The sequence below is a fragment of the Betta splendens genome, chromosome 10 (genome assembly GCF_900634795.4).
Source record: "Betta splendens chromosome 10, fBetSpl5.4, whole genome shotgun sequence".
NCBI classification, from domain to species: domain Eukaryota; kingdom Metazoa; phylum Chordata; class Actinopteri; order Anabantiformes; family Osphronemidae; genus Betta; species Betta splendens.
The window spans coordinates 14,621,059-14,646,388 of NC_040890.2; the positions used below are offsets into that span (position 1 = coordinate 14,621,059).

Consider the following 25,330-nt stretch of genomic DNA (forward strand, 5'->3'; position numbering starts at 1 on the left):
CGTGCAACACGTGGGACCTCGAATAGAGAATACAAACAGACAAGAGGGAAAACACTGTACCAGACTTTAATAAAGAGATCCTGCCAACTCATTTTTCATTGTGGGAGGCTTGACATCCATTCTGCATGGATGTGCAGTGTATACATAAGCATAAGCTTCCACTGGGGAGCAGTAAAGAACTGCTGCTTATTAATAACAGTTTTGGGGGAACCTGAACAAGCTTCACAGTGTTTTATCCTTCTTAGGCAAAGAACTGTGTCAGTCTGGACAGAATTGGCACATTTAGTCCCTAAGGAAAAGTTGCTGGGCAAATATAGCATTAAGTTATATGTGAAATAAAAACAGATGGTTTGTTAAAAGTTGATATAAATAATAAAGGGTTGTATTTAAATCCAATATGATGGTAGAAGGCATGTGAAGGTAGAGCTCGTTGGTTTTAACTATACCTGAATGTCCAACAGGACCTGAATGCAACGCTGTATTTGCGGCACATGGCGGCGCTGGAGGTCCGGTTCTGATCAAGGGCAGAAGGAGACTGAAGGGAAATAAAAGGTCTTTCTTCAGTAGCCCATAAATCTGTACTCATGGTGCCATGTAGCGTCCAAACCCTTTAACGGCCACAATAAACCTGCTGGAGCCCAACTGACATAAACAAAGGCGTTCTGGCTTGAGCTGTACCATGCTATAGCGGACTAATGGACAAACAAACAGTAACACGGAGTTATTTGTTATTGTAATGAGACCGTGGAACACGCGGGAAAATAACGCTAGCAAAAAGCAGAAGACATCGTGTTAACGTTAGCGTAGCCGCGTTACTGCCGCGAAAGTAACGCGTGTAATCACATTACTTTACATTTCGCGTGCGCGTGAGACATGCGCACACAGAGGAACGCGGCGGCGGCAGCCAGCGACACACCGTGAACCCGGAGACGGGGAAGACGCACCCGCACCGGCGGCTGCGGGGATGTGGCCGACACGGACCCTGGCTCCGTGGGGACTGGATGCTGCCAGAAAGTGCCACGGCCAGTGAACGCACCATTACCTCACGGGTTTACGCGGTGCCCCCCTCACACACGCAGCGCCTAATAGCGACGGGTGATTCTTTATTTTCTGCGTTTGTCTGCGAGGGGACCGTCCGGGGACTAGCTAGGCTCTCCCGCCTCCCGGAGCCACGATGCCTCCTGCTCCGAGCCTTCAGTCCAGCGGGCTGACCCTGTCTGAAACCAGCATGGGTAGGTGTGCGCAAGGTCGGCGCCGCGTCTGCGCCAGCCTGCGTCCGTCGAGCCCCGCAGCCTCCCGCTAGCTTCCGCGTCGAGCCGCCGGTGCTCGGCGGCGGAGCGGCGGAGCGCGAGCGAGGGAGCGCTGGTCGCGTCGCGTCGCGTCGCCGCGCGCCGCGTTTTCCTGCGGCTCGGGCCGCAGCGCGTCACTGCAGGTAGCCGAAGCAAAACAGGGACGGGACAGCGGGCTGCGGTTCCGACCCGCCGGGTCACGCGGACGGACCCGGCGCCAGTTGGGCTGTGGACTGTGCGAGTTCGCTGCACTCGTGAGTTTGTTTGTTTGCACGGACACGGAGGAGTGACGTATTAGCGTGGGAAGCCTCAGTGTGACCTATGTAAAACCTATGCGGTGGGTTTAAATGGTTGACGCGCGTGACCGTGGGGCCTGCGTTCAGCCAGAGTTTTCCATCATATGGCAGATACCCACAGTGGTACGTTCAATGTCAGTAAATTCAAATAGACAGACAGTTTTCTTTATAAATTGATAAACAAAATTAAAGGTTATGAATTCAAGTAAGATGTTTCAAAGCTGCATTGATTTGGAGGATTACAGTGATTCTGCAACATACTGAGAAAATAAACAGCGTCAGTGTGATTTACATGGAATCTCGTGTGGCATTTTTATGACACTTCGTCTAATTATGGCCTCTGTGATTCATAACAGATGAATGTGATCTGATGCCAAAACAGAAGCATTAATTGTTGATTGATGCTAAACCCCCACATGATTTATTCAATTTAAGTGTAATGAAGCAATTCAGACAGAGAAAGCAAATACATCCAGAGGAAATGAAGTCTCATCACAGCATCTTTGTTATTGTAATATAACTCCCAGCTCTGCAAAACTGTATATGATGATGTATGTGTGGGTCGTTAACCTCAGAGTCTGCGTCCTTCGCTTTCCAGCAGCAGGAGGATAACGTGACTCAAACTTGTCAGTGAGCAGTGATGCCCTTGCGTTGAGTTGTAAAACAAAAAGCCAGATTCTGAGCATCAGTATTCAGCAGGGATGAGGTCCTTCTCTCCGCGGCCTCCAACTGCACATATGCACAAATTGATAAACCAGACCTAGAGGTGACTTGTGTTTCTATAAGGAGTTGCTGAAGGCCGTCGAGCGAAGCGATGGAGGAATAAATAGCTCCCTTCTGACTCCATCAGCACTTTACTTTACACGTCCAGCTTCACAAAACAGCTCTGAATATTGCCTGAGACCATTTTTAACACGGCCTCAAGGCATTTAAAGTTATTTCCAGGGGTTCGGGTTCCGTCTTGATGCTGATTATAGCCCTGCGCTGCAATAGAACAATGAAAATGATAACCACACACCGAGTGTGCATAATTTATTCACCCAATCAATGCTCAGACCACAACTTGACAAAGTCGTGGCTGAAAGTTTCAGTGTCTTCAAGCTAAACCATGTGTGTAAAGAAGATGTTTGGCAGAAGTTTTTTTTTAGTATTTCCTGTTGATGGAGCTGATACCTGGTGCAGTAGAATCAGGTTTTAACTGTTTTAGCATAAATTTCCCCCATGACAGTAAATCTTTAATCATTTACGAGCTGCAGAGGAGGTGAAGGAACGTCAGAGGACAGAGCCACGGAGACTCCAGCCTCTTTAGCCTCTCTACCCACTTCCATTACTCCAGTGCTTGTGGTGGACTCAGCCTCGCCTTCTAATTATATAACCATGGCTGCTTTTGTCACAGTGTATGACGCAGGCGGTAACGTTCACTCATCCGCTCCCTTTAAGGTTCCTTCAAGAGGAGGAAGAGGAAATCCATAATCGTGACCGTGATGCTGCTCATCGTGTCTGTGCTCATCCTCGTCTTCGGCCTGGCGGCGACCACCAGGACGCAGAACATCACAGTGGGCGGCTACTACTCGGGCGTCATCGTGAGTTCACGCTCTCACCTGTGTGGGTGAGACCTGATTCAATCAGACCGGACTCCTGTCACGGTGCATAGAGACTGAGCTTCTCCCACTCCCTGACTCTGATGAGCCTAATTACGGAGAGTCTCTGGGGAGTGAAGTTTATCTGCATTCATTATTCAGTATTGCTGTCATTAGAGGCTGAGTGAGGCAAAGTATCCAGTCCATAAATGAGTTTTCTTTACGGTACCAGGCTTTTAGCTTTTGTTGAATGTACAAAATGCTTCTTAAAACCTAACGCAGTATTTGTGGATAAATGTGTGTGTTACCCAGAACTCTCACAATAAATTACTAGAGATGAGAAAATGTAAGTAAAAAGACTTTCATATTTTTGCTTTCACTTACGAGTGATCAGTGTGAGCTGTCTGGTTTATTACTAGGTTCTTAGAATAAATGGGACAATAAATATTGGTTTAACATATTTAACATTCAGACAAGCTCACAAACAACCAAATGACACATTTTGTTTTCTGTAACTATGAATAGGTGACGGAAACCCAACACTTGATTCCTCTGGCTGTTCTATTAAATCACATCTTGATAGTAATTTCAGATAAGTGCCCTAACGGATGCTTTCTCTCTTTCAGCTGGGCTTTGGCTCCTTTCTGGGAATTATTGGTGCTCATTTGATTGAAAACAAGAGGCAGATGGTAAGAGGATTTATATTACCTCTGCGAGTTGAGATCACTCTGTGCTCAGTGTCTCCTTGCCTCCACAGTCACTGAGCACCGTTATTAGGCCTCATATCAGCCCCCTTTCCCTTTCAACACCTTACAGCTTGATTATGGCTTGTAATGTGACAATGCGAGCAGCAGACTAAACCCAGACTGAATCCCACCAAGCCCGAGGAGGTTTACGTGCATCAGAGAGAGAGAGAGAGCGTCCCGGGCTCCAGGGAAGGAGCAGCCAGGAATAGACGCATGGTGTAAGCGGAGCTGGACTGACATTCCTCGCTGGAATTTGCAGAAGGAAACTGCAGATGATGGGAGCAGGTGGGACGCGTCAGGCAGGGTCTGTCAGAGCGGGGTCCCGCTTTCCTACGGAGCGGCAGGGTTCAGATGCCGGGACTCAGTGGATGTAACCAAGTCGCTGAGCTCCGGCACGTACATGTGCCACCGCCTGTGATTTGTCGTTTGCCATAAAAAGTTACTACACAGTAAACATGTTGTGGTTGGGGAATGAGAGACACGGTCCTGACAGTTGAACTGATTAGTGCATGTACAGAAAGTTGATTGCAGCAATTTGTAGAATAAAATACAAACAACTGTGTGAAAGTGATTGAGAGGAAAGATGATTCAACAGTGAATCATAAGTTAGCAAAGCCTTTATTTCAACCTTGTTAAAGAATATTAACAATGCAACATTTTTCATTTCAGTCAAAATAGTAAGAAAAGTGGAGATTAGAGCAGGAGACGGTGTTAATGGAGGAAGGAACCCGTTGGAGGTTAATAGAATGGTGTGAACATAGACATGTCCCTGGACTGGCACTCTCCCAACTGACTCCGTCCCTGCTGCCGCCTCCCCTGCTGTGAGCTGCAGACCGGGGGGCGTAATTGAATACAGGCTGTTTGTCATTGACGAGTAAACAGAGGAGAGCTGGGAGGTGGCGCCGCGCCAGCAGCGCACACCAGCGAAGGAGAGCGGTGACCAGCGTGCCGCCGTTGTCCTTTACTGACCCTCATCCCAGTCAGACAGAGGGGAGGGTGGCACGCGTTGGCGTGTAAACCAGGTCAACGGGGGCGAGAGGAAGCGATGGGACTCGGTCGTGTGTTTTCACGATCCTAAAGCTGAGCCTCTGCTCCGTCTCGCAGCTCGTGGCGTCCATCGTCTTCATCAGCTTCGGGGTGGTGGCTGCCTTCTGCTGCGCTATCGTCGATGGGGTGTTTGCTGCGAGGCACATTGTGAGTAAAGTAGAGCGTACGACATTCACACCCTCACATACAGATAAATGTTTGTCCTTCTGCGAGGACGTTGCTCACGTTTCACTGTAGCAGCTGCCACGCCCTCCTCTGTCAGACACATATTTTGTGGGAGAGAATGAGAGAATATTGTTAATAACCCCAGCAATAAATAACCACTGATGCACTTTGACAGCAATTACACTAAAATGCATTACGACTGGACGAGAAGGGAAATCTGCCCCATTAGAAGTTTTTAATTTGGTCTTGGTGTCATTTGGAAAATGGAAACTTCTCTATTAAGGGGAAAGGGGATTAGCTGAGGAACATAATAGTGCAATGAAGCCAGTGGTGGTTTTATCTGATGGATGTTTAGTAAATGTAAACAGAAGCAGATGAAGATTGGGAGGTTGTGCAGCTGTTGACGTCCCCGTCTCCTCCTCTAGGACCTGCGGCCTCTCTACGCCGGGCGCTGTGAGTATCACTCCAGCGACACGGCGTCTGACCTGCAGGTGCCGTGTCTGACGTCGTCGCGGGCGTCCTGCAACCTGCGCGTGAGGAGCAACACGTGCTACTGCTGCGAGCTCTACCACTGTGGGAAGTGAGTGTCGAAGCCTCGGCACCACCGGCTGCCCGCTTCAGCTGCTGAGAGTTTCATGTGTAGCTCGCTGGCATCATTTTGCATTGAAGCGTTGATTGTTTTAGAACAAGATTGTTTTTTTTCTTGTAACCTTTGTTTCAGAGAACATCCTCTAATGGGACTTCAGAATAAAGATGTTTTGAAAAAGTTTAGGAAATCATCCATGATTTGGAAGTAGGTCCCTCTTTTCTAGACCCTTAATGGCCCTTTGTCATCAGCTCGCTCTAAACCAGCCGACACAGTTGTGTGTTTATGGCGTCCTAGTGCACCGTAGTGATGTGTCCCAGGTGCCATTTCCTCTGCATGCCCAGTTTGTTTGCGCCTAAACAAACATTCATCTAGGTCATCGTGTGTTTCCCTGTAGCAGCATCAATTAGACCTGAACTTTAACAACCATAAACCCGACCTGTTCTGTGTGTTTCACTGTGTCCTGACTACAAACGCTCGGTCGCGGCCCGTTGCTATGGTTACGCGTGTGGCTTGACTAGGCAGTTTCCCTGTCTCTCCCACCCACTGGTCTAGCCGCGTGGAGGTGATCGGAGGCTACCACGAGTACACGGACGTGAGGAGCTGCCAGGACGTGGTCCACCTCTACCACCTGCTGTGGTCGGCCACCATCCTCAACATCGTGGCTCTCTTCCTGGGCATCATCACTGCCGCGGTGCTGGGAGGATTCAAAGACATGGTACGTCGCCTGCGTGTGCTGAACCGAGCAGTTTGTGGCTTCAATGATGAGGGCTTCTAATATCGTACTGCCTTTCAGATCCCTGCGTCGGCCTCGGAAAGTGCGTCTGAACCCGAGGCCATCGTGGCTCCGGTCTCCTCAGAGCCTCCTCCACCCACCACTTCCATCAACTCCTATTACAGCACCACCCCCTGTCTGCCGCCGTACACCGCCTACGACCTGCAGGTACAGACACCAGCTGCATGTGCAGCGCTGCATCAGACGCTAAATGATTAATATCGCCTTCATTATTTCTTGTTATTTCTCAAGACAACGTTTGCAAACACTAAAGCCTTAATGGGTGTTTACACAACATCTATAATTAATTTAGTTGGATGGTCATAAACGATCGATGCTCAGTCCATACTGACTTGTCTTTCTTCCTCCAGCAGGGCTCCTACATGTTCCCAGACTCGTCAGGCTTGTCCGATGACTCCCAGTCTGGATCCAGTCACCTGTGGCCCACTATGGTCCCACCTCGCTACTCGCCTCCTCATAACCACCCTGACGAGAAGCCCCCACCCTACAGCCCATAGGACGCTGTGGCCTAAACACAACATTTGACACCGTCATTCGGGTGCCATTAGGATGTGTGGTTTGAATGCACGATGCTTTGGGCTTTTCCTCACAATTGGCTGCGTCGAAGGAGGCGGCCGGCCACAGGGCACGCAGACTTCCAGCCCGACACGCGGGGAGCAAATGCGTGTCTCCCCGGGCACCACTCACACCCCGGCCCGCTCGGAGTGTGTGTGCACGCGTACACGGCGTGAGACGAGCTGTTTACAGCCAGGACTGTTTACACATCTGCCTGCCTTAATGGACTCGGAGCACTGCAGCACTGTCACTGGGACAGATTGTGTACAGGTCATGCTTCACGTCACCTCTCCATAGTGCATAATGTAAATGCTTCCTGCCTTGAGCTGCACAGATAACAGGTCACGCCTGGATCTGGCCCAATTAGCACAGGTGCAAGCCTCATGAGAGATTAATGCAGTAAACTGAAAGCTTGTGTCTTTCTGAATCAGCTAGAAAATATAAACTGTAGAGGTGCCGCTATAGCAGTTAATTGTGTCTGTGTACATTATCAGAGGCGAAGTTAGCGGTAACGACGGAAATACATGCTCATATTGTATGTACAGCCCTATGATATACAGATATTAGCACGGGTAGGTATAAAACTCACCCTGGTATCTATTAAGCTTTCACTTTGTGTTTAAGAATATCGTGGTTGACGTCTGGTGATTTTAGAGCAGTCTTACTAAAGAATAAGCTATTCTAATCTAAGATTACGGTTGTTGACGCTCCCAACACTATTTATTGTATCATTACTCAAATCTGCAAAGCAGGTAAAACACATGTGCTGTTCGTCACATTCATAATGTCATTCTTCATTGATAACATAGGGTGAAGTCTCAGTGCTGGATTCACTGACACCAGAGGAACTACACAGAACAGGAACCGTTAGCGCATCCTTAAAACCAGTCTGAGCTTTATTCACCTGTTTTTTTTTTATAATTTAAACAATCAAGAGCAGATGAACCATCTGCTCCTTTTTTGTGTTGCCATTAAAAAATGTTTATGTGTAATTGACAGTATGTTTCACATTCCCTTAAGTTTCTGAGCAGCTCCACTGACATTCATGGATCTTAAGTGTGGCTGTTCACTTAAATGTGGCTCTGGCGCCACCAGGTGCTTGTGTTGCCCTTAACGTTGCTCCAGACGTTTATGTCCTTTAAAAAGAACACCGCACATAAATAAAATATCGTTTATATGCTGGTAGTGGAAAACAACCTAAAAGTAGAAAAGAATTTATTTACAATTTGATAACTCTCTTTGCTAATTGTCAAAAATTGTACGTGTAGAACAGAGTATTTTTTTTCTGCCTCTAACCCTAATAAATACATCTGCAACGTTAAAAAGAAGGTTAACAGAAACAATGCACACACGTGTTAATTTTAAGAGGAACTGCATGAAGTAACCAAACGACAGCAATCCATTCACGTGAACCCACATATTCACCCACGTGGACCAAACCAACCCTACCTGCTGACGTGAAGGAAAGGAAAGTTAAAATAGTACATGTAAAAGTACTCTGACCTTACAGGCTGAAACAATCCTCAACTTATTTCAGAGCTATCATATTAGTATGCAAAATCGCTAGCCTACTCTGAGCAGCGGGCATAAAAACATTGAACATAAAAAAAATAAAATGGCAGGAGGAAATACAAACATACAGAGTTATAAACATGAAGCAGGAGGTGTTTAAAGAACAAGGAAACAAAGACTAATCCATAACTATGTAACCACTGAAAAATTAAATAAGCATAAAATATTTCCCCTGCCACAAAACCCAAACGTTGGCTCGCCATCAATCACATTGAAAAAATATATTCAAGGATATAATTAACACTCTTGTACAGAATTAATTTAAAATGGCATCACATGAAAACCAGGAATGATCCAGAAACACTGTAAAATCCTCAACAACAGGAAAGATTCATGTCTGATGCATCACCTCATGGGATGAAGATTTAAGCCACCTTCGCATCTTTTGATTATAGGCCACATCTCATACATCATACAAGTCATAAATGTATTTTTAGAAATTAACCAAAAATGTACAGTTGTCTGATTATACAGTAAGTGGCCTGGTAGCGCAGTAGCAGAAGGTCCCCAGGGGATGGGTCAAACCTAGAGAAGAAATGTCCCTTTAGTGGGATCAATAATTATTATCATTAATTAGATGAGATTTCGTTCTTATAAACAGCTAACCCGGTTCCCATTTTAAAAAACTAAGACCAGACAGTTGCTTAATATCAGTGACTGATTCAGGTAACGTGGCCTAAAAGTTACAAGCTACTGCAAAAATGGTGAGAACTTCCTTCTGACAGATCTGTAGCTGGAAACCAATATAAGTTTACATGATGATGTTGTTATAATTTATCACCATGGTTAAAAAGGTCGAAGCAATTACAAGAAGCAAAGGTACACACGTTTCTAAACCTGCAACCATTTTTTGCACAGCTGCCGGATGAATCAAAGACTGAATACATCCAGAAGACGGTTCTTGTTTTGGTGGAATCAAATCAAGCCTGGTTAACAACCACATAGATTTGATTTATCACACGTTTAGACAAACATTCCTCCACCAAAGGCTCAGTGACCGTACGCTACTGAGAATTATGAAACAATATTGTGGTGGGCACCTAAAAGGCACAAACAATGGAGCAGTGAGTGTTGCTCAGTAGGTCTCTGGTATAATAAAGTCAAACTCTGTGGCTCCTTGAGGAGGACTGTTTATGGTGGACCCTGGGTGAGAGTGGGCGCCAGGGCCCATGTGAGCCTCGGGCTCCACAAAGATGTCGTCCCAGTTCAACATCCTGCTCTGGGTGGAGGAGTGAACGTCTTGAACGCCTGTGGCTATGCGATGCACACTGCCGTCCTCCGAGATAAGGGGGACCCCTGGCCCATCTTTACTCCACGAGTACGCCTTCATCTGCACCGTTTTGCAAGGCAGCAGACGGTACAAGTTGTTGTCCGCGTCGTCCTTCTCCTTCCTCCCGCTCGGATCCTGGTTGTGGACTTGCTTGCAGTGCGTGGAGATTAGCTGGTAGTTGAGGAACATCTCATCGCACAACAAGCACTGGTACCTCCGCTCCCCTGTGTGGTGGATTTCATGTTTAGTTCTGTATTCAGCCAGAGCAAAGACCTTGTTACAGTAGTGACATGGGTACTTCTTTTCCCATGAGTGGGTGTTAAAGTGACGCCGAAGACTCGTCAGACACACATACGGGCGCTTGCAGACAATGCACACGTAGAAGGTCTTCCCATCCATGACCAGCTCGTAGTGATCCTCCAGATCGGTCCTGGACTTCTTGGGCGTGTTGGCTTTGGGTGAAGTGGGTGTTTTTTCAAAGGGTTTTAAAGGCACTGACCTTTTCCCTTTATTGACTTTAGAGCCTCCTTCACCTGGATCTTCCTTAAGTGGGACAATGTCATAAGTATTTTCTCCAATATTGGCATACACTTTACAGCCAGATGATATAGAAGCAATTTCTGTTGCCGTATTGAGGGTCACTGTCTTTTTTGCTGATAGAGGCGAGTTGGGAACATTAGCCTGACTGATTGGGCTTTTAGAGACATCGTGGAGCCTTATTGTATTGAAGTCCCCTGGCTGAGCTGAAACAGATATTTGTTTCTTGTGGACTCCCAGTATATCACCGTTTTCAGAGGCTTGAGGGGCGCTCGAGGTCTTGTGGGTGAAACTGCTCAAGGTCTCTGGGGTGAAACTGCTCGAGGTCTTGGGGGTGAAACTGCTCGAGGTCTTGGGGGTGAAACTGCTCGAGGTCTTGGGGGTGAAACTGCTCGAGGGCTCGGGGGTGAAGCTGCTCGAGGGCTCGGGGTTGAAGCTGCTCGAGGGCTCGGGGTTGAAGCTGCTCGAGGGCTCGGAGTTGAAGCTGCTCGAGGGCTCGGGGGTGAAGCTGCTCGAGGGCTCGGGGGTGAAGCTGCTCGAGGCCGCTGGTGTTGCAGGAACAGTTGCTGGGGAAACTCTGGCAGGGGAAGACGAGCTGTTGGAGGTGGAGCTCGGACTGTGCAGATGGCTGCCGTCGGGCAAACTGGGTTTGGGACAGCTTATACTGGGGGAATTCGCTGCACACTTTTTCAAGGGGGCTGCAGCATCTTCTTTTTGTGTCACGGAACTATTCGAGTCTTGACTTTGCTTCGATTCAACATTTTCAGAGTCAGCAGTATCCAAATCAATGACCTCTGAGGAGGCGCCCTCCTTATTGGCTGTTTTGGTTGGAGTTTTTGTTTGTGAGACAAACATGACGTCGTTGTCGGAGTCTTCATCATCTCCTGCAGACTTGCTGCTCTGATTAAATTCCTCTGCAGAAATTGAGAACGACTCTGTGATGATCGGCATCAGCTCTGTGGATGGGTCACTTTTGCTTTCGGCATCTTTAGACAAACCAGGGAGACCCTTCACTTGTGATAATGGGGACCCCAGGTTTGCAATGAACTTGACACCCAGTATCTGTCCAGCACTTATAAGCTCTTCAAGCAGGTCTGATCGAACGCGAATAATCTTGGCGCTATAAATGTAGTTGAGAATCTGTTCAAAGATTTCAGCCCTGATGAAGTTCAACTCAATAACCTGCCCGGCGACACAGAAGAGCTGCTGGAAGTATGAACTTGAAGCAGACAGGATCGTCTTGTGAGCTCTGAATTTCTTGTCCTGTATGATGATAGTGACGTCGCAAAATAACCCATGGTTTCTCTGCTCATTCATTGACTTCAGCACAGCTGCTGGATACTGTGTGTCAGTTGCAGAGATCAGCTTCAGATTTGGCATGTCTGTAAAGACAAAACAGTAAAATAAATAGACAGTCCTCTACCGCGTCCCCGCCCGAGGTATCAGAATGAGTTGGAGACCGCTGACGCGCAGTAAGGCTAGGCTAACAGTAAAGCATGGCAATGAAAATGATCATGTTAGACATGAACCAAAACAATAGCATTAGCTCTTAGCTAACCCACGTTAGTTTACACAAGTTGTGGTCAGTAGCTGACACTTTAAATGTGCATGACATTTTAAAAGTGAGACGCTATGAAGACTGGACCTGTGACATAGTTTTGTTGTATAACTGAGCGTTTAATCGCCGTTGTTTGCTAGCTACAAAGGCAACGCTAGCTGTCTCCTTCCTCATATAATGACAGCGCGGCCTATTACAGGCATCATGTTAGCAGCTAGCTGACCACAGACTCCAGATCGAAGGCAATGCATTCAGCTCCGAAAGTTTTATATAACGTGAACGTCTTTTACCTGCTAATGTAATGTTTCCTGTCAAAACTACGTAGTATCGGTCAGACTGTCCAAAGAATATTTTAACGGCTAACAAGAGACAGCTTCCCCTGCCGTTCACCGCTAGCTACCACAGCAGCCTCATTGATTGATCCGCCACAAGGAGTCGCCATCGTGTACGGGTAAACTGGCAACTTCTAATCGCACGGCACTACTAGACGAACCAGAAATAAAATATTCATTCTGCGTTTTACCACATTATTAACGTTACAGACCCTGGGCGTTGTTTCGAATAAATATTATTTACTTTTTCCAAGTTGGGTTTACAGTCTAAATAACTACCGGTTCGCCTTCAAAATAAAAGTAATATTATTGTGACAAAAATGACCCATGTACAATTAAAACATAAAAAGTAAACGTCATTGCAGTCAGCGTAGACTGTATTAATGTGGTTGCATTAGAACTGTATCTTCTCATAACGTGACTTATTTACCACTTGCATGGCAAATGTTTAAAACCCATTTTGATAAAAAAAAAAAAAACGGAACTATTGGCATCAACGTAAGACAGATCGTACTGAGTTTGGAAACGGACGAGTCCGTACTTCCTGTTATTGGACGTTTACCGATCGAACTACAAAAAGGAGACAAAACAAGAACGAAACAACTTTGTTTAGAAATTATTTTTATCTTTTATGCAACCCATAATCCCGTTGTGAGTCTAAAGCATATGGTGGTTATGCCTCTGTCGGATCGATCGAGCTCAGATGGTGGAGGGGAACCTCGCAGTCCCCGGGCCCGGAGACCACGCACACGGTCCCGCAGCCGCCACCGCAATGGCAGCCACGACCGGAGTCTGTCTCCGGATAGTTTTGGCCCCAAACTTCCGAAGCCACGAAACAGGGAACGTGAACGCGAGGAAAGGGAGCGTAGATTCCGGGAGGCGAGAAACATCAGGCGGATCCGCATAGGAAGCCCCCGTCGTAGCCGGTCCCGCTCTAGGTCTCGGTCCCGGTCCAGGTCCAGAGAACGTCACAGCAACTTCAGCAGCACCACCAACGGCGGTCACAGCCACTGGTCCGAGCAGCGGGACGCTCCTGTCAAACACGGCAGCTTCAAAGATGATTATTACTACGAGCAGCAGAGGGACGATGCTCAGAGACAGAGACAAGAAGCTTTTATTGCCAGGTATGAAAACAGCAGCATTGGACGATGTTCTACGAAGCTTGGTAGAATTAAAATCATTCAGGTGGTTTGTAAACATTCTGCTTTTAAGGCTGCAGCTGAAACAGTAAAACTCTTGGTTGAACTTTGAAGTTTTATCTTGAGTTTATCACGCGCGCGCGCGCGCGCGCGCGCGCGCGTGTGTGTGTGTGTGTGTGTGTGTGTGTAACACAATTTCCAAGTCTATTAAATTGTATGCTACTAATAATTGAACATCTTTTTGTTACAGACGTCTGCAAGAAAGAGAAAGGATTGGTGAGTTAGGGTGCCCTGAAGTTTGGGGATATTCACCAAGAGTTAAAGAACCAGAGTAAGTTTCTCTTATTATGAGATGGGTTGGATAGAGAAAGGACTAAATGAAACATGTGTGCTGCAATTTTTAATTTATCCTAATTCATCTTACTATTTTTATGCTAATAACTTATTTATATAAGTACTGGTTGCATTTTCATATTTGTCTTGTTCAAACGTGGCGAATAAAACTGCCTTCTCTGTTTCTTTCAGCTCTGATGAATTCACCCCAGTTGAAGAAGATGAGAAAAACAGTAGCTCAGAATTAAGTTCAGAAGGTGAAGCCTATGTGTTGCTTGGACTGTGTGAAATTGTGTGATTCTGGGTGTAAGTATAATATACAAGTCTGTCATTTACAGAGGACAAAAAGAAGAAAAAGAAGAAGAAGAAATCTAAGAAAAAGAAAAACAAAAAGCACTCTGAGGACAGTGAGCTGGAGTCTGATTCAGATGGTAAAAGGAAATAATATAAAGTTCCTCAACATATTTGTTTTCTGTGGAATTAAGTTATACTAATTTTTGTTTTTGTTTGTTTGTTTGTTTGTTTTGGAAGAAGAAATTAAGAAGAAAAAAAAGAAAAAGAAGAGCAAAAAGTATGCTCAGATATTTTAATATCACTGTCCTTCAAATAGAAAGTGAAGCACAAATAATTCAGAGTCAAATGATTCCACACAGGTCCAAGAAGTCTAAGAAAAAGAAGGCAAAGAAAAGCCGTAAAGAGTCCACTGACTCCAGCAGTGAAGGGTCTGAGGAGGAGGAAGAGGAGGATCCCAATGGGGTGATGTGGGTGGAGAAAACTTCCATGGATGAGCATGTGGTCGGTCCTGAAGCTCCACTCACACACATGTCACAGGATGACAGACCTTTGGAGTAAGTTAGGTTTATAATTTACACAGCAGAACTTTGCTTTCTTCACGTCATTGTTTGCAGTCTGGTTCTCTTTATTAGCAATAGCTTATTTAAGTGCTGTAGCCTGTACACACTTTTATACAACATATATAAATTTTCTGTATTTTTAATAAAAAAAATTTTTTGGTAACTGTATTTTAATCTTCTAGTTTTGGTCATGCGCTGTTGCCTGGTGAAGGTGCTGCAATGGCAGAGTATGTGAAAGCTGGCAAACGTATCCCAAGAAGAGGAGAAATTGGTCTCACCAGTGACGAAATTGCAAACTTTGAGAAGTCTGGCTATGTGATGAGCGGCAGCAGGTTTGTGATGCCCAACTCCTCAAAAAGAATAAGCATCCAAAAATTTAAATACTTCAGTTATTATTACTCATTGTCTTGTGGTTCATCTTAATATTGTATCATACTGATGGACATCAAATGTAACTGTGCAGACATCGTCGTATGGAGGCTGTGCGTCTGAGAAAGGAAAACCAGATCTACAGTGCTGATGAAAAGAGAGCTCTGGCGTCTTTCAACCAGGAGGAAAGGAGGAAGAGAGAGAGCAAGATCCTATCAAGCTTCAGGGAGATGGTGTACAGGAAAACTAAAGGCAAGGAGGAGAAGTGAACATCACATTTTGCACATTCTTTCAGCTTATCCTCTGTTACGCCTTTATTACTTTCATGCAGTGTTTATATTTCATTTGGGGAGGATCCTAAATCGGTTTTAATTATTTCTAAAGGGTGGATGATAGTAGGATTTTTAGTTAAGATGTATGTTAGTTCTTGTATTTTTCTGCCCCTTGATTTCTATCCGGAATATTTCTTCAGTTGTTGTTTTCAGTCATTATTTCTTATTGTACATTTTTTCAACAGTCCTGTGTAAACCAGTAGATAAATTTCATTCATTCGTTTTGTATAATAAAAACTTTCTGTGGAATTATTTGTAATTACAGTAAAGTCATCATTAAAGTTTCTATTTATGATACATATGATTGGTTGTTCCCAGAGACTGTGACGAGCTCAATTATGACTGTTAAAGATTGCATTGCATTTTCTAGGTTGTAAATGTATACAAAAAAGATTAAAACCTTTATTATCTTGTGTTTTGTTAATTACTCTGTCACTTCAGATTTGTCTTACAACTCTTTGTAGACTTAACAAAGTCCAATTAGATTTTTTTACACAGATTATGCACATTTTACTTTGGCTATTTATTCATCAGATGTGTTGATAATTTGTGACATGAGTATTTTTAGGTGGGATTAGGTTGGAGGCAATAATGTGAATGTGTTTGTTAATAGCCTTTAACTGATTTACATTTCCAAGAATAACTTTCTCATTATCTCAACAAACTGTTAAATGCAATCAACTGTCAAAATATAATACACAGTGGTTAATACAGCAGCATAATGTTAGCACAGTCACCCAGGCCTTTCTGCGTGGAGTTTAAATGTTAATGCCATCTTTCATGCAGATACTCTGGGCTCTTTCCAGCATCCAGAGACATGAAGTCAATTGGTCACTCTACAGTGCCCACTGTTGTGAATAGAAGTATGTACTACTGGTTGAGACATTGAGCAAACACAGTATACTCCTCGTTACAGTATGAGCAGGTGTGTCATGTCTCATGAGGCTGTGCAAAACAAGAAGTCTTATGTGGTTTACATTAAAGAAGTTTATTCACTAACAACAACAACTGTCAAAGTCAGTCAGAAAACAAAGCTGAATGGTAAATATATTCTTTTGTACAGCAAGGAGGACTCTTCACATCAGCATCATCAGTGGATGTTCTCCAGTCCCTGTAAAAGCCATTCATTACTACAGTATTTACAAGCACCATCTCAAGCATCAGATGACGTTTTATTGTTGACAAACGCACACTCACCTTGGATTCAAACTGATGTCCTGCTCCTGACACTCGCTTGTCCCTCTCCATCAGATACCACTGCCACGGAACCCGAGCCACTTTCTTTTCCTAAAGGGGCAAGAAGACATTTGGTCAAGTGATTCAGACCTGAAACTCCGCATGCTGCAGGAATCATTTACGACTGTTAACAGCAGTCGCAGCCACGTTAGCATCACACTCACCTTCCCTCCGTTGGTGAACCTGTGAATGTATGTTGTGGCCAAGCCGGGAACGATCAAACACACGGTCATGATGGCAAAGCCGGGTAGAATTTCATACCACATGATTATATATTTTACTGATCCGGTAAGTACGAACAACCGAGTTGTCCTGAAACAACAGCGGACAGTTTATTTTGCTAACAAAATGTCGACCGTCCCACGACCTCTGTTCCGCCACCACAGAACAAGAAAATGCTTCCTGTTGGTGTTTTTCAACACAAAAGCATTTGTTCATCGCCACACTTTACGAGCGATTACTTTTTTTGCATGTCTAAAACCATTACTGATTTTTCATGCTTTGGAATTGGAGTAAAATGTTTTTTTCTGTTGTCACTACAATACACTGAACTGAAACGTCTGTAGATTTTACTATGAATGGATGTGGTTTCCAGAAGCTTTAATTATTTGGTAGCAAATGTTAAGGTCACTTTGATAAAAACAACCTAAATAATAATAATTATTATTTTATTCTTGGGGTAATACATAAAATCTTAATATAGTTATCGTATGTTAAGTTGACGATGTGCATTTGTTCTCTGTCACAGCGCCCCCGCTGGGGCAACGTTGAACTGCACGACCGACTGTCAGGAAGTTACGGTGAGTTCGTTTGCTAACTGTTAGCCGCCGTTAACCCACTAAAAAAAAGTAAAAAAGTCTGCGAGGTGACATGAAATTCAACCGCTGGACAAAGTAGCTTTTGAACCATGAAGGAGGACAAGGAAAACACTCGACCGAAGGAGAAAAGGGTGGAAATAAGGTGTGAAGATGCAGAAAAGACGGAGAGGACTAAGGAAAAGAAAGAGGCCATGACAAAGGTACTTGCTAGCTAGCATTGCGTTAGCTGTTAGAAATGAGCCTTTAAGGATTTACAAAAATATTAGTTATTGAAGTAATATTATTTAAAATATTTAACAGCTCAGATACGCATGGGTTTAAGCCAGAATTAGCCAGTTTGTTTCCTGCTTTGTCCTAAATCGTGTTTCTGTTCTGTTATGTGCGGCAATATTATAATCTTTTAAGAATCTTTTCCCAGATTGTGATCAGACGATTACCTCCAAGTCTGACCAAGGAGGAGCTGGAGGAGCAGTTGCAGCCTCTTCCAGAGGTGGACTACATGGAGTTTTTCTCCAATGACACCAGGTGGGTTGATTTCACTAAAGACGTTTACCATGAAAAACACAGGTTGGCCTCAGTAGTTTAACCTGGAATCTGTTCTTTTAGCCTTTACCCACACCTTTTCGCAAGGGCTTACATCAATTTCAAAAATCAAGACGACATAGTCCTCTTCAGGGATCGGTTTGATGGATACGTGTTCATAGACAACAGAGGTATGCAACCACTATATGGATGCTGGATTAAATAAATAGTGTGAGGTAGAAGTTGAAGTGTCTTGCTGCTTATTGTTTTAACAGGGCAGGAGTATCCTGCTATTGTGGAATTTGCACCCTTTCAAAAGGTTGCCAAGAAAAGAAGCAAGAAGAAGGATGCAAAATGTGGAACACTTACTGAAGGTAAGAAGGTCTTTATGGTATGTGCATCTTTTATCTTTGAGATGATGAATGAAATTGATGGCAGTGCATGCACAAAAAAAATCACTTTTACCACATCTACCAACAAATCATCTTTGACTGAACTTGATTTTTTTAGCCTCATTGCATTTTTCAACTAAGTTTCAATTAAAACTTGAAGCAGTACATGTACACGCCAATTTCTTTCAGATCCTGATTACAAGAAGTTCCTAGAATATTATAACGGTGATGATGAGAAATTGACATCTACACCTGAAACTTTGTTAGAGGAAATTGAAGCTAAAACAAAAGAACTTATTGGTAAGTCAACCTAAAACCACATTGTGTGTACTTTTACACCGTTACATTTCTGGAATGACAATTTAAATGTGTGTATTTCATTTTTAAGCGAAGAGAACTACACCTCTGCTGGATTTTCTTAAAAACAAACAGGTAAATAAGCAAAGTGGCGCAACAGTGTAATATTCTTTTAGGTTAGTTTGCCTAATGAATGGACTCATCGATCTGACATTGATCTGATTCAATGGTGTTTAGAGGATCAGAGAAGAAAAGAAAGAAGAGAGAAGAAGAAGGGAGCTTGAACGCAAACGTCTGCGTGATGAGGAGCGTCGTAAGTGGAGAGAGGAGGAAAGGAAGAAACGTAAAGAGGCAGATAAGATGAAGAGGTCTGATAAACCCCTAGAAAAGGACAAGGATCAAGTGAAAGAAGAACCTAAAATTAAGGTATGTGTGTAAACACATAATCGGTTTGATTATTTTTTTAAAGGTTATTCCAAAATGTAACCTTCAGTATGTCTTTGTGATTTTTTTTTTTTTTTTTACCTGCGTAGCTCTTAAAGAAGCCAGACAGAGGTGAGGAGGGTGATTCTGAGAAGCCCAAGGAAAAGGCTAAGAAGCCTGAGAGGCCAAATAAAGAGGACAGATCTGCTGGGAGTGGTGATCCAAAGAGGCGTCAGAATATTGAGAATAAGGAGGATCGTGGACGAAAGTCAGTTACTTTAATAACTTGTTTGAAAACATGTCTTACTGTAAACAAAATTCCCGAAAGAGCATTTGTGCTTTACACACAGAATTGGCGAAGACGGGCGGAAGGAGTTCAGGGAGCGTGATGCAGACAGAGACAGAGAGCGTGAACGAGAGCGGGAGAAGGAGCGTCGCCAGAAAGAGAAGGAACGCATCAGGCGACAGGATGAGGACCGTCGGAGAAGGCGAGAACGGCAGGATGGAGAGAACTCGTTCAGGAAGCGAGAGGAGGAGGTGAAAAAAGAAAAAGAGCGCGCTGTGGAGAAGAAGAAGGGTGAAAATGGTGGAGAATTTACTCACAGTGAGAGGCCGGAGAAACCTGCCAAAGACAACAAGAAGGAAGACAGTGGTAAAAGAGAGCGACTACGTAACAAGGTAATGACTCTCATCCTTCAGTCATCACATTTTACGTTACTTCCTTGTTTGTAATAGTGTTGCTTGTTTGTGCGTCAGGACCGACCAGCCATTCAGTTGTACCAACCCGGGGCCAGAAGCCGCAATCGAACTGGAGGTGGAGCCGACTCCAACACTGCAGACAGGAAGTCAGAAAGCGAGACCAAGAAAGTGTCTGACAAAGGAGATGATTGAGTAGATTTGTAATTATGGCATTTTAAGTTTGATAAGGTGAAGTGAAACAGGCCTGTGAGGCTCAGAGCAGAGATGTGGCACCAAGCGCAACACTGCAGCACTGCAGTTGAAGCAGGCCTGCCTCCAGCTCTCCCTGGCTCAGAAGGAGAGGTGTGACCGTGGAGCCTCCAAGTGCCTCAATGTGACCCACCTTAGTTTCATTTGTTAGACAAGGTAACAGTTTGGCTACAGGGTGCATTGTGTAAAGCCAATAGTTACTCTGATTACATGAAGTGACCTTATTTCAGTGAATACATTGCAAACACTGGCTTACAGCTCTTTAAGTATGAAATAATTCCATATGTTGATGTTGCCAAGCTGATCTACTGTTTCTCCTACATCTCTATGACAGTCCTGTTGTAGCACTGCTCTATTCTCTTAACCACACATGGCAATTACGTCTCACTCTGCCTGGGGAGCTTGACAGTGCAAAAATATTTGCAGAACTATTCATCGTCTATAATTCTAAAAGAGTTGTAACCGTGGTTTGGAATCATGTGCCCTGTTCTTGAATTCACACTTTTGGAGAAATAGCCATTTCTGACTAGACTGCCATATGACAGCCATGCCTGCATGCAGACTTCAGAGTGATCAACCTGTGGCCTTCCCCACTTTTCTAATATGAATGAAAATGTGATGCATGTAAACATATTACTGTAGGCATTGCAAACATACAGTAATCACATTTCACTGGAAATAAAAGAGCTCTTAGTTAAAATGTGCATATTGTTTATTTTATTTATAATATATAAAAATGCAAGAAATATTGACATGTGATAAGGTTTGAGATTTTTAAAATATGATTTCACAACTAAAAAGCAACAACACACATTTGCAGATTTATAATCTCAGGACTGATTGATGCGTTACATTATAAAACGTTGATAGAAATTCATAGTCTGTAGTGACAATAGACTAAACCTTGAGTGTGAGGACGATGAAAAGTCAAAGAGGAAGTAAAGCTGTATTTGGTTCATGAGTTGCATTTAACTCCAAAGTACTATATGTTGGTTTTCTACATAGTACTGCGCTCTAATTTCAAAACTCACCAGCTATGCTTTAACACGTCCACTAGGCGTCGTAGTCTGTAAACAGCGCCATATGTTTGGCCGACGCTGATTGGATAAAAGTATCCTACGTCACTACCGTCTTTCTCTTTGACCACCGCCATAGTGGGGAAAGGACTGTGGCCAAAATGGTAAATACAATATCTTTAAACATCCATGTCGCCGTTACTCGTAAAAGTGAAATAATGGTCCGAGGGATTCATTAATGTGTCGATGGTCCTTCAGAGATAATTATGTTATAAAAAATGTAAGCTATATGTATATAAAACGTCTCAATGACGCTAACTTGTATCTTCCCTGTGGAGCTTCGCATGTTAGCCTCAGCTTCCTTTTTAGATGCTAACTCCCAGTTTGGCCACTTTTACTTTGTAATTGTTTTAAGTTTAGTGTTGTCGAAGCCTCGGATACATGTCTGAGTATAAATGACGTGGCTTTGTGTTTAATGTTGCGCTCTGTTGTCACCAGTCGTCCCACAAGACATTCAAGATTAAGCGTTTCCTCGCCAAGAAGCAGAAACAGAACAGGCCGATTCCTCAGTGGATCAGAATGAAGACCGGCAACAAGATCAGGTGAGAGCCTTTCACGGAGTTTGTGCTGCTGGCAAATTATTGGGTATTTGCAGGATTTGGATTATAGATGGTTTGCAAAATGTATTATTTTAGACCAGTTTATCAAAAATTGGTACCTGGGTGCACATGCGAAACTTGGTAGTTTGAAAAGAAGAAATGTCTTTGGATATGGACAGATGAATTTAGGTTTAAGACACCAGTGGTGGTTTTGTTGTTCATTTCTAGATTGTGTTGTGGAGCTAAGGGTTATCTAAGTGCAGAGACATTTGACTACTTGCTAATGCAGCAACTCCACAATTTGTAAAGCAGGTCTGCAATTGCAGCACTTCATTGCAGTTGAGTGCTGTCATTATTCCTGCTAAGAGCATCTTCCTGCTACGGGGTTCCTAATCCTGTTCACTCTATTTGTGAGGAGGAAACTCTGTGGCCTAACATTAAACTGGAAGAACGGTTCACTGAAGGATTCCTGTGTCCAATTGTCACCTTACAGAACTGTTCACTGTTGCTGCAGTGCCACAGTAAAGTGGCTCTAATGTTTTTTTGAATTGTCGTACCAATGAATTCCTGTCCTGATGATGAAATTTCCCCATTCTGGGATCAAGGTTTTACTTAAAATATTTTAACTTGGGGGAAAAAAAAACACACTATTCATGCAGTGACTAATGTATGTATAAACATGATTGGAATTGTTTTATATAATTGACTTGAACATGTTAATGTTGTCCTATTGGACTATAAAAGCCGGCACTATATACTGATGCATTCACATGACGAGTGACCCAAATACAACATGATCTGTCACGTTAGTCTGTCAACATACACATGGAGAAAAAGAGAAGCTGTTATGGAGAAGTTCTGCTAAAACCAAAGTAAAAGGAAGAACTAACTTGGAGGAAATTGCACAAATATTGTCATTGGTATGATGTCACTGGCATTTCAGTTTAATGTACATGCTCATCTTTGGACTCAAGCTGTTTTCACACCGCTGTCATAGACGGGTCATTTATAAATGTGAACTGTGGAGACAAGTTTACGTGCACTTAAGTTTCCATGAAGGTAGAAGTCACAGCTTAGTGTTTGAGATCACAATAAACATTAAGTCAATTTGAGCATGTTGTAGCTGCTGTAATAGGATTTCTATCAAGACATTTAATTTGGCTTGTGCAGATTTGCCTCTGAATGATTTGCTGATGTGACAAATCTCAATTTAACCACACAGTTCAGAAGGTTTAATTTGCTGGACAAATAGCATTTACTTGGATGTGAATTAGTTGCTAATGCAATGACTACTCTATGATTTAGTTGCTTTTTTATACGTTTGGTATTTTTCTGGTTACAGGTACAACTCCAAGAGGAGACACTGGAGGAGGACTAAGCTTGGCCTGTAAACATGAGTGTTCCTGGATCCCAGCATCTCAACATCTAAAGGGCCTGACCACAGAGAGGGAGCCGTTATTAGGAGCACCGTGTATTTTGTACAGATGCTCATGTTTGACAATAAAAGATCTGTGATCAAACTTGAAATAAAGCTGCTGAGCCTTTTATTCTTAGATGGTACAAAGTGTACGGTCGGTGATGGGGAGTGGTAGCGCTGACACAGCTCTGCAGAAAGACGCTGTTAAGAGGATGTTCAGTCTCACCACAGCAAGCACTTCTGAATCACTTCAGGGACGACGATTTGGCCAGATTCTGAGTGGAGAGTTTGTTCTTCTGGTCATGCACAGCAGCAACTACAATTATAAATGTGACCAATGTTATTACTAGTTTACTAGTTGATTCAAACACAAGTGGAGACTGCTGTGTTCGAATAAAGCTGGGTTAGTCATGAAAAGCAATTTCAATGCGGTGATAAACTAAGATTCCTTCAGTTCTCAAACTTAAGGTCTTTTGAAGTCTGTGGTGATCGTTTCTCCAAATGTTAGTTTGGGAGTTCTTATAACATAAGTGGTTAACATTAAGAAAAACACATTAGTCTCCCTTTAGTAGTCAAAGTGTGCAATCCAATAGATTTACAAAACAACCTCGTGTTTATATGAAACATTCATTTGCAAAATAAGTCACCCACGAATGACGTGGCAAAAAGCGGCTTTTGCAGTGACCGTGTGACCCCTGCACAAACTGACATCCATTATGACCGCACATATTTGGGGGCTTGTATCATCGCGTCTCAGCTCCTGTTGCCAAAGAAGTACGTGGATATCTTATTTCTTAAAGACCCGAATCTCCAGCTGCCGCGCCTCGCAGTCCGGCTAAAGAACGTCGCGTCCGCGTGCCCTCCGTCCACCTCGTCACACGCGCCGGCGCTGTTGTTGTTGACGTTGCTGTTGGCGTCGCCCCGCGCACTCCCGCCGCTGTGCTCGTCGTCCCAGGCCCCGAGCAGCTCCTTCATCTCCACCGGGGCGTCTCCCCTCAGATACTGCCACGCTCGTCTCCCGCTGTAGTCCATGGCGTCGACGCTGGCGCCGAACGCGCCCACCAGCAGCTTGACGACCATGTACTGGCCGTGCATGCTGGCGACGTGCAGCGGCGTGAGCCCGCCGCTGCCCCGCAGGTTCACGTTCACGGGGACGCCCGCACTCTCGGCGTAGCGCAGAAGTTTGATCAGAGTCTCGTCCCGGCCCCGCTTGGCCAGCCAGTGCAGGACGGAGTAGCCGCTGATGAAATCCCTCCTGGTGAGCACGCCCGGGTCCTCGGAGATGAAATCCAGGATGGTCTCGTAGTTGCCCTCCACGGCGGACAGCATCCACGCGTGCTCCATGGGGTTCAAAACCCAGTCCGCGTCCGGCTCCGAGGACGCGCCGACACTTTGCGAGGACAGCACGCTGCTGAGCCCGCTGTGCGACGCGTTGCTCAGGAGCAGCTCCTTCAGGTACCGCTTGCGCATAGCGGGCGTGAGCGAGCCTCGCTCCGATGCCTCCCTGTGCGGCGCTCCGGCCGCGGAGCCGTCGCACACCTCCTGCTGCCGCTGCAGCCGCGACCTGCGCTGCGCGGCGCTGGGCACGAGCCGCGCGCCGTATCTGGACAGTCGCTCCGCGACGGTGCCCTGTGTGGCCGCCGTGCTGCCGTGGGCGTCGGTGTGAGTCACAGCTGGTTCGGGTCCAGCGTCGGCCGACGTGCTCCCGTACATGCTGCTCGGCTCGGCCCGCAGACCCACTTCAAGGCTGCGACTTCCTTTTATTTAGACAACACCCGAAGATACGAGTATCAAATTCTTTAACCGAGCGGCTTCCTCTGTGCTCCGCTGGGTTCATGCCCTGTCACGAGAGGACATGTTTTAGCCATAAAACTTCATAAACGTTATTACGTTGTTATTAACGCGTCTGGAGGTGTTCCCCATTTACATTAGAACACATTCCCCTTCACATTTTACACAGGAACCGTTCTGAAATGAATCGCCACTCAGTCAAACTACCGCCCTGCTAATGTTACTCACCTGTTCAGCTGAGTCCAAACGCTCAGGATTAAAAACGCTGCCTCTGCACACGCTGAACAACGAGCCTCTATCTACGTGGAGCACTTAATGCCGTGTACAAACAGACTTCCATTTACTCAAAACCCAGTGACTGGTCCAGAAGTCTTTACTTCATAGGAGGAACTGAAAGTTCATCTTCATTTCGAGCCAGAGGGCGAAAATGCCTCATGTGGCCACAGACTGACTTCAAAAACCAGGAAGTAATAATGAATTTTTTCCCGGTCCGTTAATTATAAACCAGCGCTGAA

The 25,330-nt window shown here is 44.7% G+C and overlaps 7 protein-coding genes across 11 annotated transcripts; 4 read left to right on the forward strand and 3 right to left on the reverse strand.

Annotated features, from left to right (window-relative positions):
* Nucleotides 1-16: 16 nt before the first annotated feature.
* On the forward strand, nt 17-8,058 carry tmem255a (transmembrane protein 255A). 4 transcript variants are annotated; one of them, XM_029164402.3, is made up of 9 exons: nt 17-1,232; nt 3,026-3,168; nt 3,792-3,854; nt 5,016-5,105; nt 5,549-5,703; nt 5,845-5,916; nt 6,259-6,427; nt 6,506-6,652; nt 6,856-8,058. In XM_029164402.3, the coding sequence occupies exons 1-9, from the start codon at nt 1,175-1,177 to the stop codon at nt 7,000-7,002; spliced, it is 1,044 nt and encodes a 347-aa protein (XP_029020235.1). In that variant the 5' UTR covers nt 17-1,174; the 3' UTR covers nt 7,003-8,058. The 4 variants fall into 4 exon arrangements, with proteins under 4 accessions (XP_029020235.1, XP_029020238.1, XP_029020239.1 ...); XM_029164405.3 differs by having other exon boundaries at nt 6,265-6,427; XM_029164406.3 differs by having other exon boundaries at nt 6,265-6,427; nt 6,859-8,058.
* Nucleotides 8,059-8,258: 200 nt separating this feature from the next.
* Nucleotides 8,259-12,690, reverse strand: zbtb33 (zinc finger and BTB domain containing 33). The gene is made up of 2 exons (XM_029164384.2): nt 12,288-12,690; nt 8,259-11,821 (listed from the first exon to the last, which is right to left on the reverse strand). The coding sequence occupies exon 2, from the start codon at nt 11,817-11,819 to the stop codon at nt 9,708-9,710; it is 2,112 nt and encodes a 703-aa protein (XP_029020217.1). The 5' UTR covers nt 11,820-11,821; nt 12,288-12,690; the 3' UTR covers nt 8,259-9,707.
* Nucleotides 12,691-12,841: 151 nt separating this feature from the next.
* nkap (NFKB activating protein) lies at nt 12,842-15,769 on the forward strand. Of its 2 annotated transcripts, none has more exons than XM_029164385.3 (8): nt 12,842-13,453; nt 13,719-13,799; nt 13,994-14,058; nt 14,140-14,232; nt 14,333-14,372; nt 14,455-14,649; nt 14,838-14,987; nt 15,119-15,769. In XM_029164385.3, the coding sequence occupies exons 1-8, from the start codon at nt 12,996-12,998 to the stop codon at nt 15,291-15,293; spliced, it is 1,257 nt and encodes a 418-aa protein (XP_029020218.1). In that variant the 5' UTR covers nt 12,842-12,995; the 3' UTR covers nt 15,294-15,769. The 2 variants fall into 2 exon arrangements, with proteins under 2 accessions (XP_029020218.1, XP_029020219.1); XM_029164386.3 differs by having other exon boundaries at nt 14,336-14,372.
* A 559-nt stretch (nt 15,770-16,328) lies between these two features.
* ndufa1 (NADH:ubiquinone oxidoreductase subunit A1) lies at nt 16,329-16,985 on the reverse strand. Its single transcript, XM_029164419.3, has 3 exons — nt 16,757-16,985; nt 16,554-16,643; nt 16,329-16,467 (listed from the first exon to the last, which is right to left on the reverse strand). The coding sequence occupies exons 1-3, from the start codon at nt 16,856-16,858 to the stop codon at nt 16,447-16,449; spliced, it is 213 nt and encodes a 70-aa protein (XP_029020252.1). The 5' UTR covers nt 16,859-16,985; the 3' UTR covers nt 16,329-16,446.
* A 362-nt stretch (nt 16,986-17,347) lies between these two features.
* Nucleotides 17,348-20,696, forward strand: upf3b (UPF3B regulator of nonsense mediated mRNA decay). Its single transcript, XM_029164387.3, has 10 exons — nt 17,348-17,610; nt 17,829-17,935; nt 18,017-18,123; nt 18,208-18,306; nt 18,514-18,624; nt 18,713-18,756; nt 18,859-19,047; nt 19,155-19,312; nt 19,395-19,722; nt 19,801-20,696. The coding sequence occupies exons 1-10, from the start codon at nt 17,500-17,502 to the stop codon at nt 19,933-19,935; spliced, it is 1,389 nt and encodes a 462-aa protein (XP_029020220.1). The 5' UTR covers nt 17,348-17,499; the 3' UTR covers nt 19,936-20,696.
* A 323-nt stretch (nt 20,697-21,019) lies between these two features.
* rpl39 (ribosomal protein L39) lies at nt 21,020-23,138 on the forward strand. Its single transcript, XM_029164420.3, has 3 exons — nt 21,020-21,172; nt 21,507-21,610; nt 22,950-23,138. The coding sequence occupies exons 1-3, from the start codon at nt 21,170-21,172 to the stop codon at nt 22,996-22,998; spliced, it is 156 nt and encodes a 51-aa protein (XP_029020253.1). The 5' UTR covers nt 21,020-21,169; the 3' UTR covers nt 22,999-23,138.
* sowahd (sosondowah ankyrin repeat domain family d) lies at nt 23,123-25,207 on the reverse strand. Its single transcript, XM_029164413.3, has 2 exons — nt 25,044-25,207; nt 23,123-24,864 (listed from the first exon to the last, which is right to left on the reverse strand). Exon 2 carries the CDS (start codon nt 24,735-24,737, stop codon nt 23,778-23,780), a length of 960 nt encoding a protein of 319 aa, XP_029020246.1. The 5' UTR covers nt 24,738-24,864; nt 25,044-25,207; the 3' UTR covers nt 23,123-23,777.
* Between the last annotated feature and the right edge of the window lie 123 nt (nt 25,208-25,330).

What these genes read in the sequence shown, in the direction of transcription:
- tmem255a (XM_029164402.3), top strand. Translation starts at nt 1,175, where the DNA reads ATGCCTCCTGCTCCGAGCCTTCAGTCCAGCGGGCTGACCCTGTCTGAA. An exon ending in CCTGTCTGAAACCAGCATGG is followed by an intron (nt 1,233 to 3,025) that starts GTAGGTGTGCGC and finishes GCTCCCTTTAAG; the next exon opens with GTTCCTTCAAGAGGAGGAAG. An exon ending in GAGCTCTACCACTGTGGGAA is followed by an intron (nt 5,704 to 5,844) that starts GTGAGTGTCGAA and finishes CCTTTGTTTCAG; the next exon opens with AGAACATCCTCTAATGGGAC.
- zbtb33 (XM_029164384.2), bottom strand. Translation starts at nt 11,819, where the DNA reads ATGCCAAATCTGAAGCTGATCTCTGCAACTGACACACAGTATCCAGCA.
- nkap (XM_029164385.3), top strand. Translation starts at nt 12,996, where the DNA reads ATGGTGGTTATGCCTCTGTCGGATCGATCGAGCTCAGATGGTGGAGGG. An exon ending in CAAGAAGCTTTTATTGCCAG is followed by an intron (nt 13,454 to 13,718) that starts GTATGAAAACAG and finishes TTTTTGTTACAG; the next exon opens with ACGTCTGCAAGAAAGAGAAA. An exon ending in CAGGATGACAGACCTTTGGA is followed by an intron (nt 14,650 to 14,837) that starts GTAAGTTAGGTT and finishes TTAATCTTCTAG; the next exon opens with TTTTGGTCATGCGCTGTTGC.
- ndufa1 (XM_029164419.3), bottom strand. Translation starts at nt 16,858, where the DNA reads ATGTGGTATGAAATTCTACCCGGCTTTGCCATCATGACCGTGTGTTTG. An exon ending in GGTTCACCAACGGAGGGAAG is followed by an intron (nt 16,644 to 16,756) that starts GTGAGTGTGATG and finishes TTGCCCCTTTAG; the next exon opens with GAAAAGAAAGTGGCTCGGGT. An exon ending in GACATCAGTTTGAATCCAAG is followed by an intron (nt 16,468 to 16,553) that starts GTGAGTGTGCGT and finishes TGGCTTTTACAG; the next exon opens with GGACTGGAGAACATCCACTG.
- upf3b (XM_029164387.3), top strand. Translation starts at nt 17,500, where the DNA reads ATGAAGGAGGACAAGGAAAACACTCGACCGAAGGAGAAAAGGGTGGAA. An exon ending in TAAAACAAAAGAACTTATTG is followed by an intron (nt 18,625 to 18,712) that starts GTAAGTCAACCT and finishes TTCATTTTTAAG; the next exon opens with CGAAGAGAACTACACCTCTG. An exon ending in GAGAGCGACTACGTAACAAG is followed by an intron (nt 19,723 to 19,800) that starts GTAATGACTCTC and finishes TTTGTGCGTCAG; the next exon opens with GACCGACCAGCCATTCAGTT.
- rpl39 (XM_029164420.3), top strand. An exon ending in AAGACCGGCAACAAGATCAG is followed by an intron (nt 21,611 to 22,949) that starts GTGAGAGCCTTT and finishes TTCTGGTTACAG; the next exon opens with GTACAACTCCAAGAGGAGAC.
- sowahd (XM_029164413.3), bottom strand. Translation starts at nt 24,737, where the DNA reads ATGTACGGGAGCACGTCGGCCGACGCTGGACCCGAACCAGCTGTGACT.